Source organism: Nasonia vitripennis, chromosome 1, assembly GCF_009193385.2.
Source record: "Nasonia vitripennis strain AsymCx chromosome 1, Nvit_psr_1.1, whole genome shotgun sequence".
NCBI classification, from domain to species: domain Eukaryota; kingdom Metazoa; phylum Arthropoda; class Insecta; order Hymenoptera; family Pteromalidae; genus Nasonia; species Nasonia vitripennis.
In genome coordinates, this window is record NC_045757.1 from 22,959,181 (window position 1) to 22,984,479 (window position 25,299).

Genomic DNA, 25,299 nt, shown 5'->3' on the forward strand with positions numbered 1-25,299 from the left:
AAGCCTGATTTGATAGTATGGATAAAACCTTATTAATATAAAAATAAAACCTTATTAATATAAAAAAAATAATTTTGTATACGATGTAAAAAGAAAAAAATATATCTCCTGGTCGGATTCGAACCCGGAATCACGAATTCAAAAACATAACACGCGCCTTAGCTCGCACGACCACGAATTCACCTGGAATGAAATGTTCAAAAGTCACATATGATCATCAAGGGGGCGGAGGCTTAAACATAACGTAGGTTTATTAATGTTTAAGCTTAAGGATTAAGTATTTCAGTTTAAACAAAATAAGGGAAGTAAACAAAATTTCAAATGGAATAAATTGTTCAGCGGGATATATCGTCGCGAACTATAGCAGGCAAACACGGTATGGGTATTGAAAACAATGCGGATCGTTCGCAATTAAATTGGGGATCATGCAAATCCGCAATTTATTGCCAAATTTTCAATACTTATTGATGAATTAATTATAATAAATGCGAATAAATCGCGGAGTTGGCGGCGATCAGCTGGCGGTGCCGGTGCGCATGCGCGAGGTTCGCTCCGCCCATTAGAAAGAGACAGACTGCTCTCCTTAAATATCGCTCTCTCTCTCTCGATTTAACTCGCTGTTCCCTGGGACAGATGAGTTAAACTGCTTGTGGTTTGGTAGGGGTGGTTTCTAAGGGCCGCATGGGTTTAGGGGAAGGTGATACAATAATTTCCGTACCTGTAGCTTAAAATTGATGCTTTTCTGAAGTGATTAAAAAAAAATCATGGCTCTAAGATTAAAAATGACTCGTGGGTCGAATTTTGTCTATTTTCTCCCACTGTGCGGCGTGGCGGGGGACGTTGTTCCTCGTTGCAACCCCCCCCCCCCGCTAGAGTTGGATTATCATCCCGATTTCGAGTCTACTAATCCACCGCAGGATCGCCGGTAATGCAGGAACTCATCTTCGCCGACTAGCTCTTCGATGATGTCTCCAACCTCGTACATCCCCACACCTTTCGCACTCGTCTTCTTGACCGCATGTCGTAATCCGCAGTGCGCTAGGCTGCCGCTGCTACAGCTGATCTGCTCGATCCCTCTTCCCGCCTGGAAGAGTCAGGTTCGTAGGTAGGGGTTTCTTCCTCGTCTCCTCCTTCTTCGTGGAATTCCTGGGGAACCGTTGAAATCTTCCTTATCCATGCCTGTAAGTAATTCAGTTGAGCGCCATGTAACGGTGTTTGGATTCGTTCAACAAAACAACGATAAACAACTGAATCGCGTTCCCACGTTGTGGCGGAGATCACCTCGACGCCTACGAATCACCCGCGTTGCATGCAGCTGACTCTGCTGCTTTAATCGTCTGGGTCTACGCACCGCCTTGTGCGTGCGCGGCTGCTCAGATGCGTTAAATATCTGTAATATAAGAAACGCCCGCGGAGGCGGCGGTAATCGCGGGAAGGAAATAAAGGATTGGACGCTCGCGAATAAGGTCGGCAAATAAAAATGAAATTCACGTAAAATAATAAGACAAGGTTATATTTGCTAGTCGCGAAATAAACGTGAGATTACAATTAAATAATAACAATACGCTAGTCGCCAACCACTTTGCGACTCGCCGCGACGCCGAAATAAACGCGCTCGTGCGTGTGTATCGCCGTGAAGGTCGCACGCACCTTATTACCCTCCCACGGGTAATATACACTCGCACTTACACTCCCTCACATGCACTGCGCGTCACACAAACCTTTTCTACTCGTGCTTGACCACGGTTGACCCTAGTTATTCTCGCTGCTACGATACGCCGCTTCAGGGGAACAATGCACCTACTCACAAACGTACACTCGCACTTTATTGCTGGGCACAGCAGACGAATTCGCGATAACAGTTGCGTCGATAAACGAAGTCGCGTGTTGTTATTCTCGAAGCCGAGAGCTATCTGAGCGCGTACCTGCAGGACTAGCCCGCGCTCTCGCTCGCTCTATCTCTCTCGCGCCAATTGTCGAATTCGCACGTGTTCATCATCGCGCGCGCGACTCTATTCTGTTTCGTCGCGGCGCAGCGGTATTCATACCGCTACGAGTTGGCCGTGGTGCTAGACTTGTTACAACCCCCCCCCCCCCATAATCAATCTATCGACTAGATGGCGATTCTACCCTATTAGGTCCGCGACGAACCGTAGTATTGTGCATCGCGACAAGGGTTCTTGGAAATGCTGGGGTAATAAAAGAACAACACGCTATTTCGGAAATGAATGTGTCTAGGCTTTATTTGGCCATGTGTAGCCTGACATTCGGGCACTTATTGCTCCGCGGGCACTTGTTGCTGTGTTGCTCTGCGACACATTTGGGTGTCCGCAGACGTAGCAGGACTTTTTCGACGTGTTGTCTGCTGCCTCTGGTGTCTCTGCGCGCACCGCGCTCTTCTCGTGTGGACGTTGCTCTACGTCCAGCACGCTATTTCGCCCCGACGCCTGGAACTGGCGTGCGCGGGCTCTGGCCTCAGCAAGGGCTGCCTCAGCCCGGGCGACTTCTCGCTCGGCTTCTTAGCGCTGGCGCTGCTCCTCAGCCTGCTGGCGCTCGCGGTCTTTGCGTCGCATCTCCTTGGCAGCGTAAAACGCCGCTCTCCCCTTCTCGAGCAAGCGCGTCCACTTGCCGGCACACCGGCGGAAGGCAGCGCCGTACTTACGCACCGACTGCGTGTACAGCCGGTACGCTTCGCCTTCCATACGGCGCACGTCGATCGACGCCTCGAGCGCCTCCACCAGCTGAGCCCTTTGCTGGTCCCACGCCGCTGCGGCTGCCTCTTCTCTCGAAGGTTCTTCCTTTGCCTTCGAGCCAGTCGGCGGCACTCGCGTCCCCGCGTTGTCGTCCCCGCGGTGCCGTTCTCGCGGTGCACGGGCTCGCGCTCCAAGCGAGCCGAAGTGGATCGACCGATTCTCGTCGACGCTGGTTGCGGCGCAGGCGGGCGGCGTAGACCCGTCGCGGTCGTCTCACCCTCACCAGCAACCAGTGCAGGTGGCTCTGGGTGGCGCCCCACCAACGCCCCCTCGTCGTCTTCTTCTTCCGCGGGGGCGAAGTATGCCTCCACCTCGTCATCCGGAGGGAAGGCGCTCCATGGATCCTCGCCTTCGCCTACCTCCCGGATGACTACTTGAGGCCGCTCTTCTTCCCTAGTCATGGCGGCCATCACGCGCTCGAAAGCTGCCTGCAGCTCCTCGGGACTCATACCTAAGCATATAAATTTTCTAGCTTAGGTCCGCAGCTCTTTGTGCGCGCGTTTTTCGCGTCGACGTCGGCGGGTTAGTAATCGTTGTTGCATGCCCGCGGTTGCATAAAGCCTTCGGACGACCTCCTCTTCTCGGTGTCGACCTCAGCACTAGGGGTCTCTGGCGTAGGTCTTTCACGCCTAGCCGTGTACACCTTTTTTCCTGGACGGCCTCTCTTCTTGGTCGCAGGGTTTACTACGATCGCGCGCGGTGCGACTCTTCGTCCGTCGCTGGCGCATAGAATGGCTTCAGCTGCGCAGCTGGTGCAAGATCTACTTGCTCGCCCATCTCATCGACAAGTTGATACGTATTGGTGCCGCGTATCTCTACTATTTTATACGGCCCAATATATGGTGGCGCTAGATTCGTGGAGCGTTGCTCCGTTCCAGAAGACAACATGTGATTTCGCCATCATTGAGTCTCCGACTTTGTATGACGCCGGTTTACGCTTTACGTCATAGTAGCGCTTCTAGCGATCTCGCGCGTTCTGCGTTCTCTGCGAAGCTTGCTCGCGCAGCTGGGCTAAATTCCACATACGATTGTGCCATGCATCGATCGTGCATCGCTGCAACTCTTCTTCTTCGGCGGCGTCTTGCTTGCGCCTCGCTGCAGAAGGCTTTCTCGGCTGAGTCCCGTACATCAGGATCGCTGGACTCACGCCTGTCGAGGAATGGGGTACGGTATTATACCCGATGTCGCTGTCGATGTCGAAGGCGAAGTCGCTCAATCGCTCGTCCCATGTGTTATGGTTCTCCTCGATGAGCGCGCGCACCATGTTATTTATGGTGCGATTCACCCTCTCCACTGGGTTCGCCTAGGGGTGATATGGTGGCGTCAACTCATGTCACACGCCTTGTTCTCTGAGGTATTGATCAATGGCCTTATTTTTGAATTATGTGCCATTGTATGACAGGAATACCTCTGGCTCATCGTACCGCAAGAAGATCCGCTCTCTGAGGTACTGCAGGATTGTCTTTGCGTTCGCCCGCTTAATCGGAATACACTCTATCTAGTGGGTGAAGCAATCTTTAAATATGAGGATGTATTCGTTTCCTCGAGCGGTCGACTTTTCATTGCTGACAAATGAAGCATCGTCAAACATACTCAGCGACGTCGGTGTACATACCGGGCCAGTAATAGTACATTGCGACGCGCCAAAGTTTTCTCACGCCCTTGGTGACCGGCTGATGGCTCGTCATGACACTCTCGCAAGATCTCTACTCGCTTTTCTTTTGGCACGACGATTTTCCATGCCGTCTCGTCATTCATAGACACTGGCAGTTTCTCATCTGAGCAGGAGTAGTACAGCTGCCCGCAATACATTTTATACAGCTGATCTTTGCTCGGATGCAGCTGTATCTCACGGACCTATTCGCAGTACCATTCGTCTCTTCTCCGTTGATTACTTGGAAAAGTACCGCGCCGAGGCCGGTGTTACTGGCGTCTGTCTGCAACACAAACTGCGATTCGAAATCTGGGCGATGAAGAATCGGTGCAGACGCTATCAGCGCTTTCACTTGTTGGAAAGCGTCTTGCTGTTCCGCCCCCACTCGTATTTTCTGCCTTTCTTCGTCAGGCGATGGAGCGGCTCAGCGACGGTCACGAATTCTTGCAAGAATTTGCGATACCACGACGCCATTCCTAAGAAACGTCTGAGCTGTTTGAGGTTTTTCGGCGCCATATACGCCACAATAGGCGCTATCTTCTCTGGATCTGGCCGAAAACCATCGTGATTAACCAGGACGCCGAGGTACTTCACCTCTTCTCGGCAAAAGACACTTTTGTCCCGGTTGATCGTCAATCCAGCCGCGTTCACTCGCTTGAGTACTTTCTCCAAGTACTCGAGATGCTTTTCAAACGTCTCTGTCGCGATGATGATATCATCTACATACGAGTACGCGTATGGCTAGAGCTCTGGGCTGATTACTTCGTCGATCATTTGCTGGAATATCGCTCCAGCGTAGGCTAAACCAAATGGCATTCGCGTAAATTGGAATAAGTCCCGCCCAGGAACTGTAAAGGCCGTCAGAGGTCTTGTCTCCGGTTTCAACGGTATTTGATAGTACGCGCTGCTAAGGTCCAACGTTGATATGTACTTCGCTTTCTGCAGTTTACGAAGGATATCATCCATGTTTGGTAATGGATGCGTCAGCCTTAGACAGCGCATTGACTTTCCGGAAATCGACGCAAAAACGATATTGCCCATTCGCTTTGCGCACCATCACTACCGGGCTTGACCAAGCACTGTCAGAGGGTTCGATGATTCCCGCAGCAAGCAACTCTCTTACTTGCTGATACATCTCTTCCTCTATTTTTGGTGACACGGGGTAATATTTATGTTTTATCGGCCTGGCCGATCCAACATCTATCCCGTGCTCGATCAACTGCGTCCGTCCGATCTTATGGTTGGACTTTAGCAGAACGCTGTATAGCATTCTGCGAATCTGCGCGTGTTCGTCGTCATTTACGTACGCGAGTCCAACTGCGGCGATATCTATCGACCCTGCTGTAGCTATCGTAGCCACTTGAAGTTGGACAATTTTACGCTCCCTCTTCAAGTACAGGACGTTTTCGTTTGGATCGTGGACTGTGCCGAATAGGCGTCCGAAATTCGTCCCAACTAAGCACTCGTTGGTCGCTTCAGGCATGATCGCCACCGTTACGTCGCGTTGTACACCCGCGACGTCGAATGGCAACGTCTGTCCATTTGCACTCTGTGGTTGACGGCCATCGCGTTATCGCAAAGCTCGACCGCAGGCGCTAGCGATCTGGAGTCCCAACGACCCCATCACTGTCATAGCGGCACCTAAGTCGTAGAGAGCCCTTACTCGGAACCCTCCGATGCCCACTTGTATCCACCAGCGCGACTCGTCTTCATTTGGCGATATCGTCGGCTGGCGAAATTCGCTGGACAACAGTGCAACCATGCGATCAAAATCGCCTAAGGTTTCGCGCGAGGTATCGGCTACGTCTTCTGGCACGTGCCTATCCTCTTCTCCGGATGTCGCGCGATTGTTTAAGAGGAGTAGTAACCTCGCCTACTCCTCCTTTTTGCCGTTTCCCTTACCTGATGGGCATTCTCGGGCAATGTGACCATTTCCGTGGCATTTGTAGCACTGTATTAGCTTCTTCTGCCCTTACTGTTCGGATTGCCCGGAACTCTCACCAGACTTCTGAGTGTTGCGCTTCGGACTAAGAGACTTGCCTCCGTCTCTTCTAGGCCTGGAGCGTCCTCGCTGAGGGGCTGACTTCTTGCTGCCTCCTCCAGCGTTGGCTTGCTTCGCCGATTGCACCATCGCCGCATGCTTCGAATCAAACATCTTGCCTATGGCGTCAACTAGCAAGGGCAGTGCGTCAAGTCGCGGCCGTAGGGCTTGTTCTGCAAGCCCTACGGCCGCAACTGGCGTTTTGGCGCCAGTCTTTGGCGTTTACATTCTCTCAACTCAAAGAGATTGTAAGAGCGCGCGCTCTGATGTCTGTCGTGCCAATGCCGCCTTATTTCGTCACACTCTATCCTGCCTCGCTTACCGGCGTGGCGAGGGACGTTGTTCCTCGTTGCAGTGTACATGCAAGAATCAGCATGTATACCACTTAAATATTCTCAAAGTGATTGCTGCTCGGCGTCCGAAAATGGAGTGACCGATTTCCGTCGGCTTTCCAACTGTATTACCCGTCTCCTATCACTATTTGCATTACTCATGATTCGGCGCAAGTTGCTGGAGAAGCAAGTTTCCGTCTACGGCAGCGTTGTCGTACGCGTAAAATGCGACTCACACTCTCTCACATTCATTTTAAAATGGAATATTTACAATTTGTTCACTTAACATTATTGCTGAGTGAGTAGTTGTAGACGTGGCTTTAGTTTTTTTTCCTAGACTAATACCGAGGAAACACATAGGTGCCTCCACTATCTGGATCGGGCATTCTCCGTCGTAACACCCTGCACATACCAATACAGAGTCACGCGCGCGCTATTGTCGTCTCTCGACAAACTGATTCTTAGTTCTTTTCTCCACCTGCGCCTCTCCTCTCTTCACGTGCTCTCGGTCGACAATGCTTCCGGTGAGGCTCGCATAACTTTGCGCGTGAAGCGGGCGGCCACTATCGACTGTTTCTTCTACTTTGGCTACTTATTTTTCTAAACCTAATCTATATTTACTTAGTTAAATATTTGTCTATTGTTTACAGCCCTCTTTCAGTTTTACTTATGATTCTCATTTATACCGTTTATATTTTCTTACTAATCCTGTAACTTTATTTTTCTTCTCTATTGTCATTCTAAAAATGTTATTACCTTTAAAATTTCTGGTGCATAATATTTACATGATTTCAAATTCACTTATTTTATTTCAGAAAAACGACGCACCAAAAATAAATGGTCTGGTGAAGAGATTGAAGCTTTTATCAATGCATTTCCGGAATGTCTTGAAAATGAAAGATATGCAACTGCAAGTGAAATGAGAGCTGCTATGAGCAGTAATCTACTACTGCAACATAGAGGAGAAGCACTGATTCGAGCTCGCTTTTCTAATATATTTATAAAAAAACGGAGACTTTTGTATGCTTAACAAAGTTATTTAATGTGATACATTAGTTTATAAGTAAACATGCATACAAAAAGACTCATATAATGAGACTGGTAGATCAGATAAGTAGAGTAAAAGAAAGTAGCTGCGAAGTCTTCGATAATGGCTAAAAAAGCTGCTAAAGAAACAATCATCTTACCAAAATCGCTATGACATATTCAAGCGCGTTTTTCTTATATGTTTAATGAAAGTTTTCAAAGAAAACACGTACGTAACATAACTTTAATTTTTCTTTAGTATTATCATACTTTTTCATACAAAAATATTTATTTTAGACTCGTGTAACAAAACTAGTCCATTTCGAGTCTTACTTTTAAAAAATCTAGGTGCGATTGGGCATATTGAGTCCATTAGCTTTAGAACGTTTATTATAAACGAAAAAACGATATGAGTTAGTTGCAAAATACAATTATATTAGTAAACAATGCTCCGTTGAGCAAAATTCGTCAAGTAGTATTCTTATATATTTAATTAAAGTTCGCAGAAAAAAGACATACAACAAAGTTGTATTTGTTAATTTATCCTTATATAAATTTATATAATATATAATTTATTATGTATTATATTATAATTTAGTATTTTTATAAGCCTATAGGATAATAAAACTAGTCGATTTCGAGTTTAACTTTAAAAATGTAGGTGCTTCTTGGTATTTTAAGTCCATTAGCTCTATTTTTCATTAATTATAAACCAAAAAAAAAATATAAGTTCCGTTAAGCAAAATGCGAGAAGTATTCTTAAATGTAATAAAAGTTTACAAAAGGAAAGTGTAGGTAACAAAGTTATTTAATTATAAAATCTTTTTCTTAGTATTGTGATACTTTTTTTCAAAAGAAAAGATTAATACAAAAAGACTCATGTACTGAGACTGAAACAATGCTCCGTTGAGCAAACGTATCAACCATTACTGTTAAACTAAGCAGCAATAAAAGATGTATAAAAATTATATTAAAATTTTTGTAAAGTGAATAAAATTAAGACCAAATATCTTATATTAGTAGAATTTTATTTCATCATGATACACCATTTGTGATGCAGATCCTTCAGACTGGAATGCCTGTCCTTTCCTGTAGCTGATATTTGCTCGATTATAGTCGGAGCTGTGAAAAACAATTTTTAGAAAATGGTAGATTAAGTAATGATAAATTAAATAATAGTTTTCAATATAAAAACAACGGTGTTGATTCTCGCTCAAGTGTGATTTGCGACCAACAAAGCGAGAATGACAATCATACGAATGGATAATCATTTACGACGTCTATACACTAGATTCAAATAGACGGATATACGACTAAAAAAATAAGATTCTGGAGAATAAAAAATCTACTACTGCCCTGGTAGAAATGTAAAGAACTAATTCGACATCGGTTAGCCAAATCCGAACGACTTGGCCAACGCTTTAACCAATGGTTACTCTCAAATACTGCTTATTTCGTCACATTACAAGCGGTCCGGTTGGTAAACAGATGGTTAAACTTGAAATTCGCGTTTGAGGTTAGATTCGATTTAAATAATATCTTTGTAAACTTACTTAAAAATGAAACCTAGGTAGCGCGGCCCGTGGCTTTCGACGTGTAGATGTAAGTTCTTCTTGAAGATGATGAGTACGTTACCCGGGACTCTTGTTGACGATGTCCAGATGTCCAGCGGTGGAAAAAAATGAAATGTAGTTGGCGCGCTCCGTGGCTTTCGATATGTAGATGTAAACTCTGCTCAAAGATGACGAGCACATCACCCGAGATTCTCGTAGACGATGTCCAGGTGTTCGAAAGAGGAAAAAATGATACCTGAGTAGCGCGCTCCGTGGTTTTTGATGTATGAATGTAAGCTCTGTTCGTAGATGATGAAAATATTGAAAAATTTTCGAAACTTTTCCAAAAATTTTCCAAAAAATTTCCAAAATTTTCCAATATTTTCATCGTTTACGAACGGAACTTCCATTCATACATCAAAAACCACGATGTATTTTTTCCTCTTTCGAACACCTGGACATCGTCTATGAGAGTCCCGGGTGCGGGGTGATGTGCTCATCATCTTCGATTAGAAATTACATCTACATATCGAAAGCCATGGAGCGCACTGCTTAGCCTAACATTTTTTCCCATAATAAACACCTGGACAACATTTTTGAGAGTTGCGGATGACCTGAACGTTTACTCACGGTGAACATGCATGTAGACATCAAAACTTAGAATATTTTATATATTTACATAGGTGTATCACAAACCGAGATTATAAATAAATATATCATAGTGTTAAAATTTCATAACCTTAAATTACTACATTTTAAATTTTGGCAAACCGTTGGTTCAATGTTGGCTAATATTCGTGACACGCGTTGGCCAACATTTTTGGCCAAGTTTTAAAACACAGGCCATTTTGGTTGGGTTATTTTCTACCAGGGTGTACTATTACTTTATACTTTTTTTTTGCATTATAATCGTAGCTACAATCATAGCATGAAATAATAAATGAATCTTTTGATAATCTTAAATAATATTTGTGAGACAACTTTCAATATTTAGAATACCGTATCCGTCTGGGCTGGTTTGGATTTTTATACAACTAACACTATGAAAAACCAATATGATTTTCATAAAAGTTACTCATGTGCAAACGCTCCGTACCTTGTTCTGTCTTATTATCGTAGCTAAAGGCAAAGCATAAGTGTATAATTAAATCTCATAATAATCCAGTTTAGCACTTTGGTTAACTGGAGAAAGATAAATAGAATAGAACACTGTATGAAGCTATGCGCAATGTTCAAATAGACTTATGAACATGAATTTGTTATTGAATCTATCAATAATTCAGAGTAGTACTAATTTTATATATTACACGATGGACTAAATAAAAAACAGTGTAAAGTTTGAAACTAAGTTCAAAAAGACTTTTATACATGAATTTACTGTTGAATTTTTAATTTTCCAAAGTAAATCCCTCGTAGGAAATTGAGGCTAATATGGCCACGAAATGCCAAATTTTATGCCCAGTAGCCAGATTATGTGGCATATCATGGCCATATGTCCCCCCTGTTAACAGGCGACGGTAAGTGGGCATAATATGCCATAAAATTATGGCGAACGTTTTATACATGGCAACCTAACCTTGCACATGTACAAACATGACCACACTCAACACTCACACTTAAATGTACACTTTTTATGTGGGTTTAGATATTAGAAACATTAAGTAAAATTTGCGTGTTCAAGATTTGATCAACGATGAAGTGTAAAAGTGATGATCTTGATAGATATTCCCAACTCAGTGTTCAAATCAGTCGCAGGCAGTATTCATCATTATAGTGCCTTATATGCAGTGTATACGTTCAAGATGTTTAATTTATAGTGTAGATACTTATTTTATTATGTAGGAACAGGCTAGCGTAACAATTTTTGCTTGTCTGTCGTTGCTAGCTGACCCACACCGAACCCCATGGCTCCGGGGGCAAAATTTACACATGAGTGTTGATATGAAAATTTAAACTACAGTACTTGAGATAAAAACAAGTGGGTATATTGCTTCAACAGCTTGAAACAAATCACCATGCAAAATTTCAGCCCTCTAAGTATGATAGATTTTAATTGAGAGCTAAATCAAATCCTCAATGATTGTACGATTACTTTTTTCAATTTTTCTTTTTGCTCTCAATAAAAACCTATCATACTTAGAGGGCTGAAATTTTGCATGGTGATTTGTTTCAAGCTGTTGAAGCAATATACCAACTTGTCTTTATCTCAAGTGCTGTAGTTTAAATTCTCACGTAAACACTCATGTGTAAATTTTGCAACCCCCCCCCCCCATCGGAGCCATGGAGTTCGGTGTGGGTCGGCTAGCAAAGACAGACAAGCAAAAATAGTTACGCTAGCCTGTTCCTACATAATAAAATAAGCATCTACACTACAAATTAAACATCTTGCACGAATACACTGCATAAAATGCACTATAATGATGAATACTGCCTGCGACTGACTTGAACACTGAGTTGCGAATATCTATCAAGATCATCACTTTTACACTTCATCATTGATAAAATCTTGAACACACAAATTTCACCTGATGTTGTTTCTAATATTCACACTTTCATAAAAACATGCATGCCAGAATAATATACAAATATGTTAGTGAGTTTTGAGTGTGATTATATGTAAATTTGTATGTATGAATATTCAAGGTTAGGTTACCGCTCTTAACACATTGCCTTGTATTTTCAAAATTTATTGTAAAATCCTTTTTTTAACCGTAAATGATTTTAGAATTTACTGCGTTAAATGAATTTTGATTATTAAGTTTATGGATTTTAGGTTATAAACCTATTGCTGGAGTTAAGCACTCAACATAATGTGGACATATTATGTTGACATATTACGCTAAGAAAAATATGGCCAGTAGATATTCACCGGCCATATCTTATGGCGTATTTTCTACGAGGGTAGATCTTTGAAAATACAACTTTTTTCTATTGACATAAAATCATGGCAATGCTTATAACGAGAGTTAACAGCCCAAAATCGTTTTTAATACTCCGTGCGCGAAATGCGGTTTCTCAGGCTCGTTTTCTTTGCGCGAATCACTATAGCTTTTTTAATGTTGCGTCAAGCATGTAGCATATAATAACATATCGTTGCTATGGAAACAGTATTTCGCACACGCTACACGAAAAACAAGCCTCTTGAAAAACCGCGTTTTTCGCGCACGTCATGTTAAAATTGTATATTACGATACGAGTGCGCGAAGTAGGTTATTTTTGCATGAGCGCATCTGTCGCCGCAAGGGTGACAAAAAAGCGAGTTTGATGATCACCTACGCGCACGTGTATCGTATATACTATTTTTTGACACGAGTGTGCGAATCTACGTCCTCAACAGATAAGCGTGTGCGAAATTTAGAGTTTTGCACACGCAGTAACGATCTTACGTTTTTGAATAGGAAAACGTTATTTGTGGAGTTGGAAATTATAATATTTTCTAAGAGGATAAAGTATACTTCAGTTTTTCATTCAATAAAAGACAAGCATATAATGATTGAGCGGTTAAAAATTTTTTATTTTACGATAAATAAATAAGTACAGTAAAAAATTAAATCATCTCGACAATTAAAAAACGTTTTAAGGTTCTACATATGTATTCGAACGTAAACCATGATTGTGCACGATGTATGTGTGATAAGCTGCGTCACTTTCCTTGGGCATTGAAACATCTCCAGACGGTCGATCTGAAACACAAAATAACGTGATGTTGCGATCTATCATCGATAATGCAATTGTGAAAAAATGAAATGGAAGACTCACTCTGTTTGCAATAGCCTTTGTGCATCTTATAATTTTTCACGCCTGTTCGTGAAGTTGAGCATCCGGGTCCACCGCTAATTGCATCTTATATCCGCAATAGCTCCCCTTTAAATGCTCAATAATGGACTCGTAAGTCTCGTGTAGACATTTGCACGTGTTGCACTGCAGCAGGCAACTAACTTTACATTCATCGCAGTCTACTGCGTCGACCGATGTTTCATCGATGATGGGTTCGCGGCACTCCACGCAGAAGTGCGCATAAAAACGTTCATGTCCTGATACGAATAAAAAGACATTTGTAAAATTAAGAAACTCGAGAGAAAGGCAATGAGTTATTAAAAAATGTATGCACACGAACTTACCGTATTCCCTCACGCTTTTCCTTAATATCTCCGATGAGTTGGCAAAGTACTTGAACATATCTAATTCTTCCTCCGAATTCGTGTTGTTGTTCTCCAACTGAAGACTTGTAAAACAATCACTTGCACAGTCTTGAAAGTGTCTTCTTAGTTCATCGATCCGTTCGAATGTCGTTTCGCACAACTCACAGATGTATTTTGTCTGCTTGATGATGCTGGCACAAGAATTGATGTGCCGGATCGCCCAAAAACGGTGATAAAACTTCTCTCGGCACGCTAAACATTGCAGAGCTAGCTCGCCCTGGCATTTTTCGTAGTTGGCACTGTCAAGATCACAATCCGAGCAACAAATCGTCACAAGCCCTGTCAAGTCTGCAGTAACTAAAGAAATAGAATTATTATAACGATGTGATTAAAAATTGTATGAAAACTTTAATTATCTTAGATTATTGTGAAGTGTAATATGATAAGCTAATAATCAATCATGAATATAAAATAAAGTCGTGCAAAAACGTACCTTCGTTGAGATTTCCATCGAGATCCGTGTGACGAGCTTCTGCATCAATCATTCTCGTCCTACCTACAAAACGACGAACAAATATAATTAATAAGTATCGTGCATATGTGCACTCACGTCTCAACATTTCTTTTTCTAATATACGAACCAGTGTCAGAAGATGCGTAAGATTCCGCACGTGGAGATTCCATTTTACGAAAGGAAAACTTGACTGTGATGCACTACAGATTCAAACTAACGCAGGCACTAGGATATCACTGACTAGCCAAGTCGTTGCTTCTAGAATGAAAACTTCGAACTGTCTGCTTAAGAAATTTCGCTCTGTATATATAGCAGCGTTCTCCCTCTCCGCAAAAATTCACTTTCCCCGAGCTGTGCGTCCGAAATCCGCCTCTAGATAGCCTATAATACCTGTACCTATAAATGTAGGCTCCGGCCCGCCCCGACTCTACGGCGCGACGCCGTGGGGCGCATCTCAGCCGCCACCCCGTCGCCACGTCTCCACGTGTCTTGGGGACCAGAAAATTTTATTGCCGCAAATTTACTTTATTCCCGCAAATTCACTTTATTCCGTATTTTGCGAGAATAAAGTAAATAATCCACGACTTTAGTCTCTTGTTGCATAATGTACTATTAAGGGGGTCCGAAACCCAGGTTTTACCGATAGTACGAGTGTTCAGTAGAAAATTACTCGAAACTAAGGCAATGCAATGAATTATGAAAAATCAAGAGTTAGTTGCCCTTCCTTTTATAAATATCTATCGCTGTGGCAAGTTTCAAATAAAAATATTAACGCAATAATTAAGTTGATGCACTTCGGTGCCGGCAACTTCCCTTATATGAATGAGGAATTCTACGGGAAAAATGCCATTTTCTGATTGGAGAAAACATACATTTTCTGTTTGTGCCCTTATGCATTAGGTACATGCTCTTGAACAATGGCTATTGCTCCAAATGCCGCCGTTCGGATAAAATTTACGATATCTCTTTGGAGACAGAGGCGGAGTCCTGACTGCGATTATTCCCTTGCAGTTTCTCGGAATCGCGTCAAACATTGATTGCGTTTCCTGCATTCCCCTCGATTTTTCCATCCAGGGTTTAAGAAACGCTTGCGCGTTTTTAGGCACGACCGCGGTATGCAAGCGCCTTATACTTAATTTTTTAAGCGAAAAATGTGTGAGATGCGATATTTCATCGCAATTTTCGACCGATCGGGCTGAAATTTTAGGAGTTTGGCTCTTTGGCTCTAACTCGAATCCTATAAGCATTCTACAAAAAAAGTTAAAGTAAGAAGTTGTACCCTCGTAGGAAATTGAGGCTAATATGGCCACGAAATGCCAAATTTTATGCCCAGTAGCCAGATTATGTGGCATATCATGGCCATATGTCCCCCCTGTTAACAGGCGACGGTAAGTGGGCATAATATGCCATAAAATTATGGCGAACGTTTTATACATGGCAACCTAACCTTGCACATGTACAAACATGACCACACTCAACACTCACACTTAAATGTACACTTTTTATGTGGGTTTAGATATTAGAAACATTAAGTAAAATTTGCGTGTTCAAGATTTGATCAACGATGAAGTGTAAAAGTGATGATCTTGATAGATATTCCCAACTCAGTGTTCAAATCAGTCGCAGGCAGTATTCATCATTATAGTGCCTTATATGCAGTGTATACGTTCAAGATGTTTAATTTATAGTGTAGATGCTTATTTTATTATGTAGGAACAGGCTAGCGTAACAATTTTTGCTTGTCTGTCTTTGCTAGCTGACCCACACCGAACCCCATGGCTCCGAGGGCAAAATTTACACATGAGTGTTGATATGAAAATTTAAACTACAGTACTTGATATAAAGACAAGTGGGTATAATGTTTCAACAGCTTGAAACAAATCACCATGAAAAATTTCAGCCCTCTAAGTATGATAGATTTTAATTGAGAGCTAAATCAAATCCTCAATGATTGTACGATTACTTTTTTCAATTTTTCTTTTTGATCTCAATAAAATCCTATCATACTTAGAGGGCTGAAATTTTGCATGGTGATTTGTTTCAAGCTGTTGAAGCAATATACCCACTTGTCTGTATCTCAAGTGCTGTAGTTTAAATTCTCACGTAAACACTCATGTGTAAATTTTGCCACCCCCCCCCCCATCGGAGCCATGGAGTTCGGTGTGGGTCGGCTAGCAAAGACAGACAAGCAAAAATAGTTACGCTAGCCTGTTCCTACATAATAAAATAAGCATCTACACTACAAATTAAACATCTTGCACGAATACACTGCATAAAATGCACTATAATGATGAATACTGCCTGCGACTGAATTGAACACTGAGTTGCGAATATCTATCAATATCATCACTTTTACACTTCATCATTGATAAAATCTTGAACACACAAATTTCACCTGATGTTGTTTCTAATATTCACACTTTCATAAAAACATGCATGCCAGAATAATATACAAATATGTTAGTGAGTTTTGAGTGTGATTATATGTAAATTTGTATGTATGAATATTCAAGGTTAGGTTACCGCTCTTAACACATTGCCTTGTATTTTCAAAATTTATTGTAAAATCCTTTTTTTAACCGTAAATGATTTTAGAATTTACTGCGTTAAATGAATTTTGATTATTAAGTTTATGGATTTTAGGTTATAAACCCATTGCTGGAGTTAAGCACTCAACATAATGTGGACATATTATGTTGACATATTACGCTAAGAAAAATATGGCCAGTAGATATTCACCGGCCATATCTTATGGCGTATTTTCTACGAGGGTAGATCTTTGAAAATACAACTTTTTTCTATTGACATAAAATCATGGCAATGCTTATAACGAGTGTTAACAGCCCAAAATCGTTTTTAATACTCCGTGCGCGAAATGCGGTTTCTCAGGCTCGTTTTCTTTGCGCGAATCACTATAGCTTTTTTAATGTTGCGTCAAGCATGTAGCATATAATAACATATCGTTGCTATGGAAACAGTATTTCGCACACGCTACACGAAAAACAAGCCTCTTGAAAAACTGCGTTTTTCGCGCACGTCATGTTAAAATTGTATATTACGATACGAGTGCGCGAAGTAGGTTATTTTTGCATGAGCGCATCTGTCGCCGCAAGGGTGACAAAAAAGCGAGTTTGATGATCACCTACGCGCACGTGTATCGTATATACTATTTTTTGACACGAGTGTGCGAATCTACGTCCTCAACAGATAAGCGTGTGCGAAATTTAGAGTTTTGCACACGCAGTAACGATCTTACGTTTTTGAATAGGAAAACGTTATTTGTGGAGTTGGAAATTATAATATTTTCTAAGAGGATAAAGTATACTTCAGTTTTTCATTCAATAAAAGACAAGCATATAATGATTGAGCGGTTAAAAATTTTTTATTTTACGATAAATAAATAAGTACAGTAAAAAATTAAATCATCTCGACAATTAAAAAACGTTTTAAGGTTCTACATATGTATTCGAACGTAAACCATGATTGTGCACGATGTATGTGTGATAAGCTGCGTCACTTTCCTTGGGCATTGAAACATCTCCAGACGGTCGATCTGAAACACAAAATAACGTGATGTTGCGATCTATCATCGATAATGCTATTGTGAAAAAATGAAATGGAAGACTCACTCTGTTTGCAATAGCCTTTGTGCATCTTATAATTTTTCACGCCTGTTCGTGAAGTTGAGCATCCGGGTCCACCGCTAATTGCATCTTATATCCGCAATAGCTCCCCTTTAAATGCTCAATAATGGACTCGTAAGTCTCGTGTAGACATTTGCACGTGTTGCACTGCAGCAGGCAACTAACTTTACATTCATCGCAGTCTACTGCGTCGACCGATGTTTCATCGATGATGGGTTCGCGGCACTCCACGCAGAAGTGCGCATAAAAACGTTCATGTCCTGATACGAATAAAAAGACATTTGTAAAATTAAGAAACTCGAGAGAAAGGCAATGAGTTATTAAAAATGTATGCACACGAACTTACCGTATTCCCTCACGCTTTTCCTTAATATCTCCGATGAGTTGGCAAAGTACTTGAACATATCTAATTCTTCCTCCGAATTCGTGTTGTTGTTCTCCAACTGAAGACTTGTAAAACAATCACTTGCACAGTCTTGAAAGTGTCTTCTTAGTTCATCGATCCGTTCGAATGTCGTTTCGCACAACTCACAGATGTATTTTGGCTGCTTGATGATGCTGGCACAAGAATTGATGTGCCGGATCGCCCAAAAACGGTGATAAAACTTCTCTCGGCACGCTAAACATTGCAGAGCTAGCTCGCCCTGGCATTTTTCGTAGTTGGCACTGTCAAGATCACAATCCGAGCAACAAATCGTCACAAGCCCTGTCAAGTCTGCAGTAACTAAAGAAATAGAATTATTATAACGATGTGATTAAAAATTGTATGAAAACTTTAATTATCTTAGATTATTGTGAAGTGTAATATGATAAGCTAATAATCAATCATGAATATAAAATAAAGTCGTGCAAAAACGTACCTTCGTTGAGATTTCCATCGAGATCCGTGTGACGAGCTTCTGCATCAATCATTCTCGTCCTACCTACAAAACGACGAACAAATATAATTAATAAGTATCGTGCATATGTGCACTCACGTCTCAACATTTCTTTTTCTAATATACGAACCAGTGTCAGAAGATGCGTAAGATTCCGCACGTGGAGATTCCATTTTACGAAAGGAAAACTTGACTGTGATGCACTACAGATTCAAACTAACGCAGGCACTAGGATATCACTGACTAGCCAAGTCGTTGCTTCTAGAATGAAAACTTCGAACTGTCTGCTTAAGAAATTTCGCTCTGTATATATAGCAGCGTTCTCCCTCTCCGCAAAAATTCACTTTCCCCGAGCTGTGCGTCCGAAATCCGCCTCTAGATAGCCTATAATACCTGTACCTATAAATGTAGGCTCCGGCCCGCCCCGACTCTACGGCGCGACGCCGTGGGGCGCATCTCAGCCGCCACCCCGTCGCCACGTCTCCACGTGTCTTGGGGACCAGAAAATTTTATTGCCGCAAATTTACTTTATTCCCGCAAATTCACTTTATTCCGTATTTTGCGAGAATAAAGTAAATAATCCACGACTTTAGTCTCTTGTTGCATAATGTACTATTAAGGGGGTCCGAAACCCAGGTTTTACCGATAGTACGAGTGTTCAGTAGAAAATTACTCGAAACTAAGGCAATGCAATGAATTATGAAAAATCAAGAGTTAGTTGCCCTTCCTTTTATAAATATCTATCGCTGTGGCAAGTTTCAAATAAAAATATTAACGCAATAATTAAGTTGATGCACTTCGGTGCCGGCAACTTCCCTTATATGAATGAGGAATTCTACGGGAAAAATGCCATTTTCTGATTGGAGAAAACATACATTTTCTGTTTGTGCCCTTATGCATTAGGTACATGCTCTTGAACAATGGCTATTGCTCCAAATGCCGCCGTTCGGATAAAATTTACGATATCTCTTTGGAGACAGAGGCGGAGTCCTGACTGCGATTATTCCCTTGCAGTTTCTCGGAATCGCGTCAAACATTGATTGCGTTTCCTGCATTCCCCTCGATTTTTCCATCCAGGGTTTAAGAAACGCTTGCGCGTTTTTAGGCACGACCGCGGTATGCAAGTGCCTTATACTTAATTTTTTAAGCGAAAAATGTGTGAGATGCGATATTTCATCGCAATTTTCGACCGATCGGGCTGAAATTTTAGGAGTTTGGCTCTTTGGCTCTAACTCGAATCCTATAAGCATTCTACAAAAAAGTTAAAGTAAGAAGTTGTACCCTCGTAGGAAATTGAGGCTAATATGGCCACGAAATGCCAAATTTTATGCCCAGTAGCCAGATTATGTGGCATATCATGGCCATATGTCCCCCCTGTTAACAGGCGACGGTAAGTGGGCATAATATGCCATAAATTATGGCGAACGTTTTATACATGGCAACCTAACCTTGCACATGTACAAACATGACCACACTCAACACTCACACTTAAATGTACACTTTTTATGTGGGTTTAGATATTAGAAACATTAAGTAAAATTTGCGTGTTCAAGATTTGATCAACGATGAAGTGTAAAAGTGATGATCTTGATAGATATTCCCAACTCAGTGTTCAAATCAGTCGCAGGCAGTATTCATCATTATAGTGCCTTATATGCAGTGTATACGTTCAAGATGTTTAATTTATAGTGTAGATGCTTATTTTATTATGTAGGAACAGGCTAGCGTAACAATTTTTGCTTGTCTGTCTTTGCTAGCTGACCCACACCGAACCCCATGGCTCCGAGGGCAAAATTTACACATGAGTGTTGATATGAAATTTAAACTACAGTACTTGATATAAAGACAAGTGGGTATAATGTTTCAACAGCTTGAAACAAATCACCATGAAAAATTTCAGCCCTCTAAGTATGATAGATTTTAATTGAGAGCTAAATCAAATCCTCAATGATTGTACGATTACTTTTTTCAATTTTTCTTTTTGATCTCAATAAAAACCTATCATACTTAGAGGGCTGAAATTTTGCATGGTGATTTGTTTCAAGCTGTTGAAGCAATATACCCACTTGTCTGTATCTCAAGTGCTGTAGTTTAAATTCTCACGTAAACACTCATGTGTAAATTTTGCCACCCCCCCCCCCCATCGGAGCCATGGAGTTCGGTGTGGGTCGGCTAGCAAAGACAGACAAGCAAAAATAGTTACGCTAGCCTGTTCCTACATAATAAAATAAGCATCTACACTACAAATTAAACATCTTGCACGAATACACTGCATAAAATGCACTATAATGATGAATACTGCCTGCGACTGACTTGAACACTGAGTTGCGAATATCTATCAATATCATCACTTTTACACTTCATCATTGATAAAATCTTGAACACACAAATTTCACCTGATGTTGTTTCTAATATTCACACTTTCATAAAAACATGCATGCCAGAATAATATACAAATATGTTAGTGAGTTTTGAGTGTGATTATATGTAAATTTGTATGTATGAATATTCAAGGTTAGGTTACCGCTCTTAACACATTGCCTTGTATTTTCAAAATTTATTGTAAAATCCTTTTTTTAAACGTAAATGATTTTAGAATTTACTGCGTTAAATGAATTTTGATTATTAAGTTTATGGATTTTAGGTTATAAACCCATTGCTGGAGTTAAGCACTCAACATAATGTGGACATATTATGTTGACATATTACGCTAAGAAAAATATGGCCAGTAGATATTCACCGGCCATATCTTATGGCGTATTTTCTACGAGGGTAGATCTTTGAAAATACAACTTTTTTTTATTGACATAAAATCATGGCAATGCTTATAACGAGTGTTAACAGCCCAAAATCGTTTTTAATACTCCGTGCGCGAAATGCGGTTTCTCAGGCTCGTTTTCTTTGCGCGAATCACTATAGCTTTTTTAATGTTGCGTCAAGCATGTAGCATATAATAACATATCGTTGCTATGGAAACAGTATTTCGCACACGCTACACGAAAAACAAGCCTCTTGAAAAACTGCGTTTTTCGCGCACGTCATGTTAAAATTGTATATTACGATACGAGTGCGCGAAGTAGGTTATTTTTGCATGAGCGCATCTGTCGCCGCAAGGGTGACAAAAAAGCGAGTTTGATGATCACCTACGCGCACGTGTATCGTATATACTATTTTTTGACACGAGTGTGCGAATCTACGTCCTCAACAGATAAGCGTGTGCGAAATTTAGAGTTTTGCACACGCAGTAACGATCTTACGTTTTTGAATAGGAAAACGTTATTTGTGGAGTTGGAAATTATAATATTTTCTAAGAGGATAAAGTATACTTCAGTTTTTCATTCAATAAAAGACAAGCATATAATGATTGAGCGGTTAAAAATTTTTTATTTTACGATAAATAAATAAGTACAGTAAAAAATTAAATCATCTCGACAATTAAAAAACGTTTTAAGGTTCTACATATGTATTCGAACGTAAACCATGATTGTGCACGATGTATGTGTGATAAGCTGCGTCACTTTCCTTGGGCATTGAAACATCTCCAGACGGTCGATCTGAAACACAAAATAACGTGATGTTGCGATCTATCATCGATAATGCAATTGTGAAAAAATGAAATGGAAGACTCACTCTGTTTGCAATAGCCTTTGTGCATCTTATAATTTTTCACGCCTGTTCGTGAAGTTGAGCATCCGGGTCCACCGCTAATTGCATCTTATATCCGCAATAGCTCCCCTTTAAATGCTCAATAATGGACTCGTAAGTCTCGTGTAGACATTTGCACGTGTTGCACTGCAGCAGGCAACTAACTTTACATTCATCGCAGTCTACTGCGTCGACCGATGTTTCATCGATGATGGGTTCGCGGCACTCCACGCAGAAGTGCGCATAAAAACGTTCATGTCCTGATACGAATAAAAAGACATTTGTAAAATTAAGAAACTCGAGAGAAAGGCAATGAGTTATTAAAAAATGTATGCACACGAACTTACCGTATTCCCTCACGCTTTTCCTTAATATCTCCGATGAGTTGGCAAAGTACTTGAACATATCTAATTCTTCCTCCGAATTCGTGTTGTTGTTCTCCAACTGAAGACTTGTAAAACAATCACTTGCACAGTCTTGAAAGTGTCTTCTTAGTTCATCGATCCGTTCGAATGTCGTTTCGCACAACTCACAGATGTATTTTGTCTGCTTGATGATGCTGGCACAAGAATTGATGTGCCGGATCGCCCAAAAACGGTGATAAAACTTCTCTCGGCACGCTAAACATTGCAGAGCTAGCTCGCCCTGGCATTTTTCGTAGTTGGCACTGTCAAGATCACAATCCGAGCAACAAATCGTCACAAGCCCTGTCAAGTCTGCAGTAACTAAAGAAATAGAATTATTATAACGATGTGATTAAAAATTGTATGAAAACTTTAATTATCTTAGATTATTGTGAAGTGTAATATGATAAGCTAATAATCAATCATGAATATAAAATAAAGTCGTGCAAAAACGTACCTTCGTTGAGATTTCCATCGAGATCCGTGTGACGAGCTTCTGCATCAATCATTCTCGTCCTACCTACAAAACGACGAACAAATATAATTAATAAGTATCGTGCATATGTGCACTCACGTCTCAACATTTCTTTTTCTAATATACGAACCAGTGTCAGAAGATGCGTAAGATTCCGCACGTGGAGATTCCATTTTACGAAAGGAAAACTTGACTGTGATGCACTACAGATTCAAACTAACGCAGGCACTAGGATATCACTGACTAGCCAAGTCGTTGCTTCTAGAATGAAAACTTCGAACTGTCTGCTTAAGAAATTTCGCTCTGTATATATAGCAGCGTTATCCCTCTCCGCAAAAATTCACTTTCCCCGAGCTGTGCGTCCGAAATCCGCCTCTAGATAGCCTATAATACCTGTACCTATAAATGTAGGCTCCGGCCCGCCCCGACTCTACGGCGCGACGCCGTGGGGCGCATCTCAGCCGCCACCCCGTCGCCACGTCTCCACGTGTCTTGGGGACCAGAAAATTTTATTGCCGCAAATTTACTTTATTCCCGCAAATTCACTTTATTCCGTATTTTGCGAGAATAAAGTAAATAATCCACGACTTTAGTCTCTTGTTGCATAATGTACTATTAAGGGGGTCCGAAACCCAGGTTTTACCGATAGTACGAGTGTTCAGTAGAAAATTACTCGAAACTAAGGCAATGCAATGAATTATGAAAAATCAAGAGTTAGTTGCCCTTCCTTTTATAAATATCTATCGCTGTGGCAAGTTTCAAATAAAAATATTAACGCAATAATTAAGTTGATGCACTTCGGTGCCGGCAACTTCCCTTATATGAATGAGGAATTCTACGGGAAAAATGCCATTTCTGATTGGAGAAAACATACATTTTCTGTTTGTGCCCTTATGCATTAGGTACATGCTCTTGAACAATGGCTATTGCTCCAAATGCCGCCGTTCGGATAAAATTTACGATATCTCTTTGGAGACAGAGGCGGAGTCCTGACTGCGATTATTCCCTTGCAGTTTCTCGGAATCGCGTCAAACATTGATTGCGTTTCCTGCATTCCCCTCGATTTTTCCATCCAGGGTTTAAGAAACGCTTGCGCGTTTTTAGGCACGACCGCGGTATGCAAGTGCCTTATACTTAATTTTTTAAGCGAAAAATGTGTGAGATGCGATATTTCATCGCAATTTTTCGACCGATCGGGCTGAAATTTTAGGAGTTTGGCTCTTTGGCTCTAACTCGAATCCTATAAGCATTCTACAAAAAAAGTTAAAGTAAGAAGTTGTACCCTCGTAGGAAATTGAGGCTAATATGGCCACGAAATGCCAAATTTTATGCCCAGTAGCCAGATTATGTGGCATATCATGGCCATATGTCCCCCTGTTAACAGGCGACGGTAAGTGGGCATAATATGCCATAAAATTATGGCGAACGTTTTATACATGGCAACCTAACCTTGCACATGTACAAACATGACCACACTCAACACTCACACTTAAATGTACACTTTTATGTGGGTTTAGATATTAGAAACATTAAGTAAAATTTTGCGTGTTCAAGATTTGATCAACGATGAAGTGTAAAAGTGATGATCTTGATAGATATTCCCAACTCAGTGTTCAAATCAGTCGCAGGCAGTATTCATCATTATAGTGCCTTATATGCAGTGTATACGTTCAAGATGTTTAATTTATAGTGTAGATGCTTATTTATTATGTAGGAACAGGCTAGCGTAACAATTTTTGCTTGTCTGTCTTTGCTAGCTGACCCACACCGAACCCATGGCTCCGAGGGGCAAAATTTACACATGAGTGTTGATATGAAAATTTAAACTACAGTACTTGATATAAAGACAAGTGGGTATAATGTTTCAACAGCTTGAAACAAATCACCATGAAAAATTTCAGCCCTCTAAGTATGATAGATTTTAATTGAGAGCTAAATCAAATCCTCAATGATTGTACGATTACTTTTTTCAATTTTTCTTTTTGATCTCAATAAAAACCTATCATACTTAGAGGGCTGAAATTTTGCATGGTGATTTGTTTCAAGCTGTTGAAGCAATATACCCACTTGTCTGTATCTCAAGTGCTGTAGTTTAAATTCTCACGTAAACACTCATGTGTAAATTTTGCCACCCCCCCCCCCCATCGGAGCCATGGAGTTCGGTGTGGGTCGGCTAGCAAAGACAGACAAGCAAAAATAGTTACGCTAGCCTGTTCCTACATAATAAAATAAGCATCT

The 25,299-nt window shown here is 41.2% G+C and overlaps 3 protein-coding genes across 3 annotated transcripts; all 3 read right to left on the reverse strand.

Moving 5' to 3' along the window:
* Positions 1-12,354: 12,354 nt before the first annotated feature.
* Positions 12,355-15,108, reverse strand: LOC116416977 (zinc finger protein 423-like). Its single transcript, XM_031927921.2, has 5 exons — positions 14,143-15,108; positions 13,995-14,057; positions 13,481-13,858; positions 13,119-13,393; positions 12,355-13,042 (listed from the first exon to the last, which is right to left on the reverse strand). Exons 1-4 carry the CDS (start codon positions 14,183-14,185, stop codon positions 13,155-13,157), a joined length of 723 nt encoding a protein of 240 aa, XP_031783781.1. The 5' UTR covers positions 14,186-15,108; the 3' UTR covers positions 12,355-13,042; positions 13,119-13,154.
* A 1,927-nt stretch (positions 15,109-17,035) lies between these two features.
* Positions 17,036-19,697, reverse strand: LOC116416975. Its single transcript, XM_031927911.2, has 5 exons — positions 18,668-19,697; positions 18,520-18,582; positions 18,006-18,383; positions 17,645-17,919; positions 17,036-17,568 (listed from the first exon to the last, which is right to left on the reverse strand). Exons 1-4 carry the CDS (start codon positions 18,708-18,710, stop codon positions 17,681-17,683), a joined length of 723 nt encoding a protein of 240 aa, XP_031783771.1. The 5' UTR covers positions 18,711-19,697; the 3' UTR covers positions 17,036-17,568; positions 17,645-17,680.
* An 803-nt stretch (positions 19,698-20,500) lies between these two features.
* LOC116416980 (zinc finger protein 423-like) lies at positions 20,501-23,350 on the reverse strand. Its single transcript, XM_031927936.1, has 5 exons — positions 23,192-23,350; positions 23,044-23,106; positions 22,530-22,907; positions 22,168-22,442; positions 20,501-22,091 (listed from the first exon to the last, which is right to left on the reverse strand). The coding sequence occupies exons 1-4, from the start codon at positions 23,232-23,234 to the stop codon at positions 22,204-22,206; spliced, it is 723 nt and encodes a 240-aa protein (XP_031783796.1). The 5' UTR covers positions 23,235-23,350; the 3' UTR covers positions 20,501-22,091; positions 22,168-22,203.
* Positions 23,351-25,299: the final 1,949 nt, after the last annotated feature.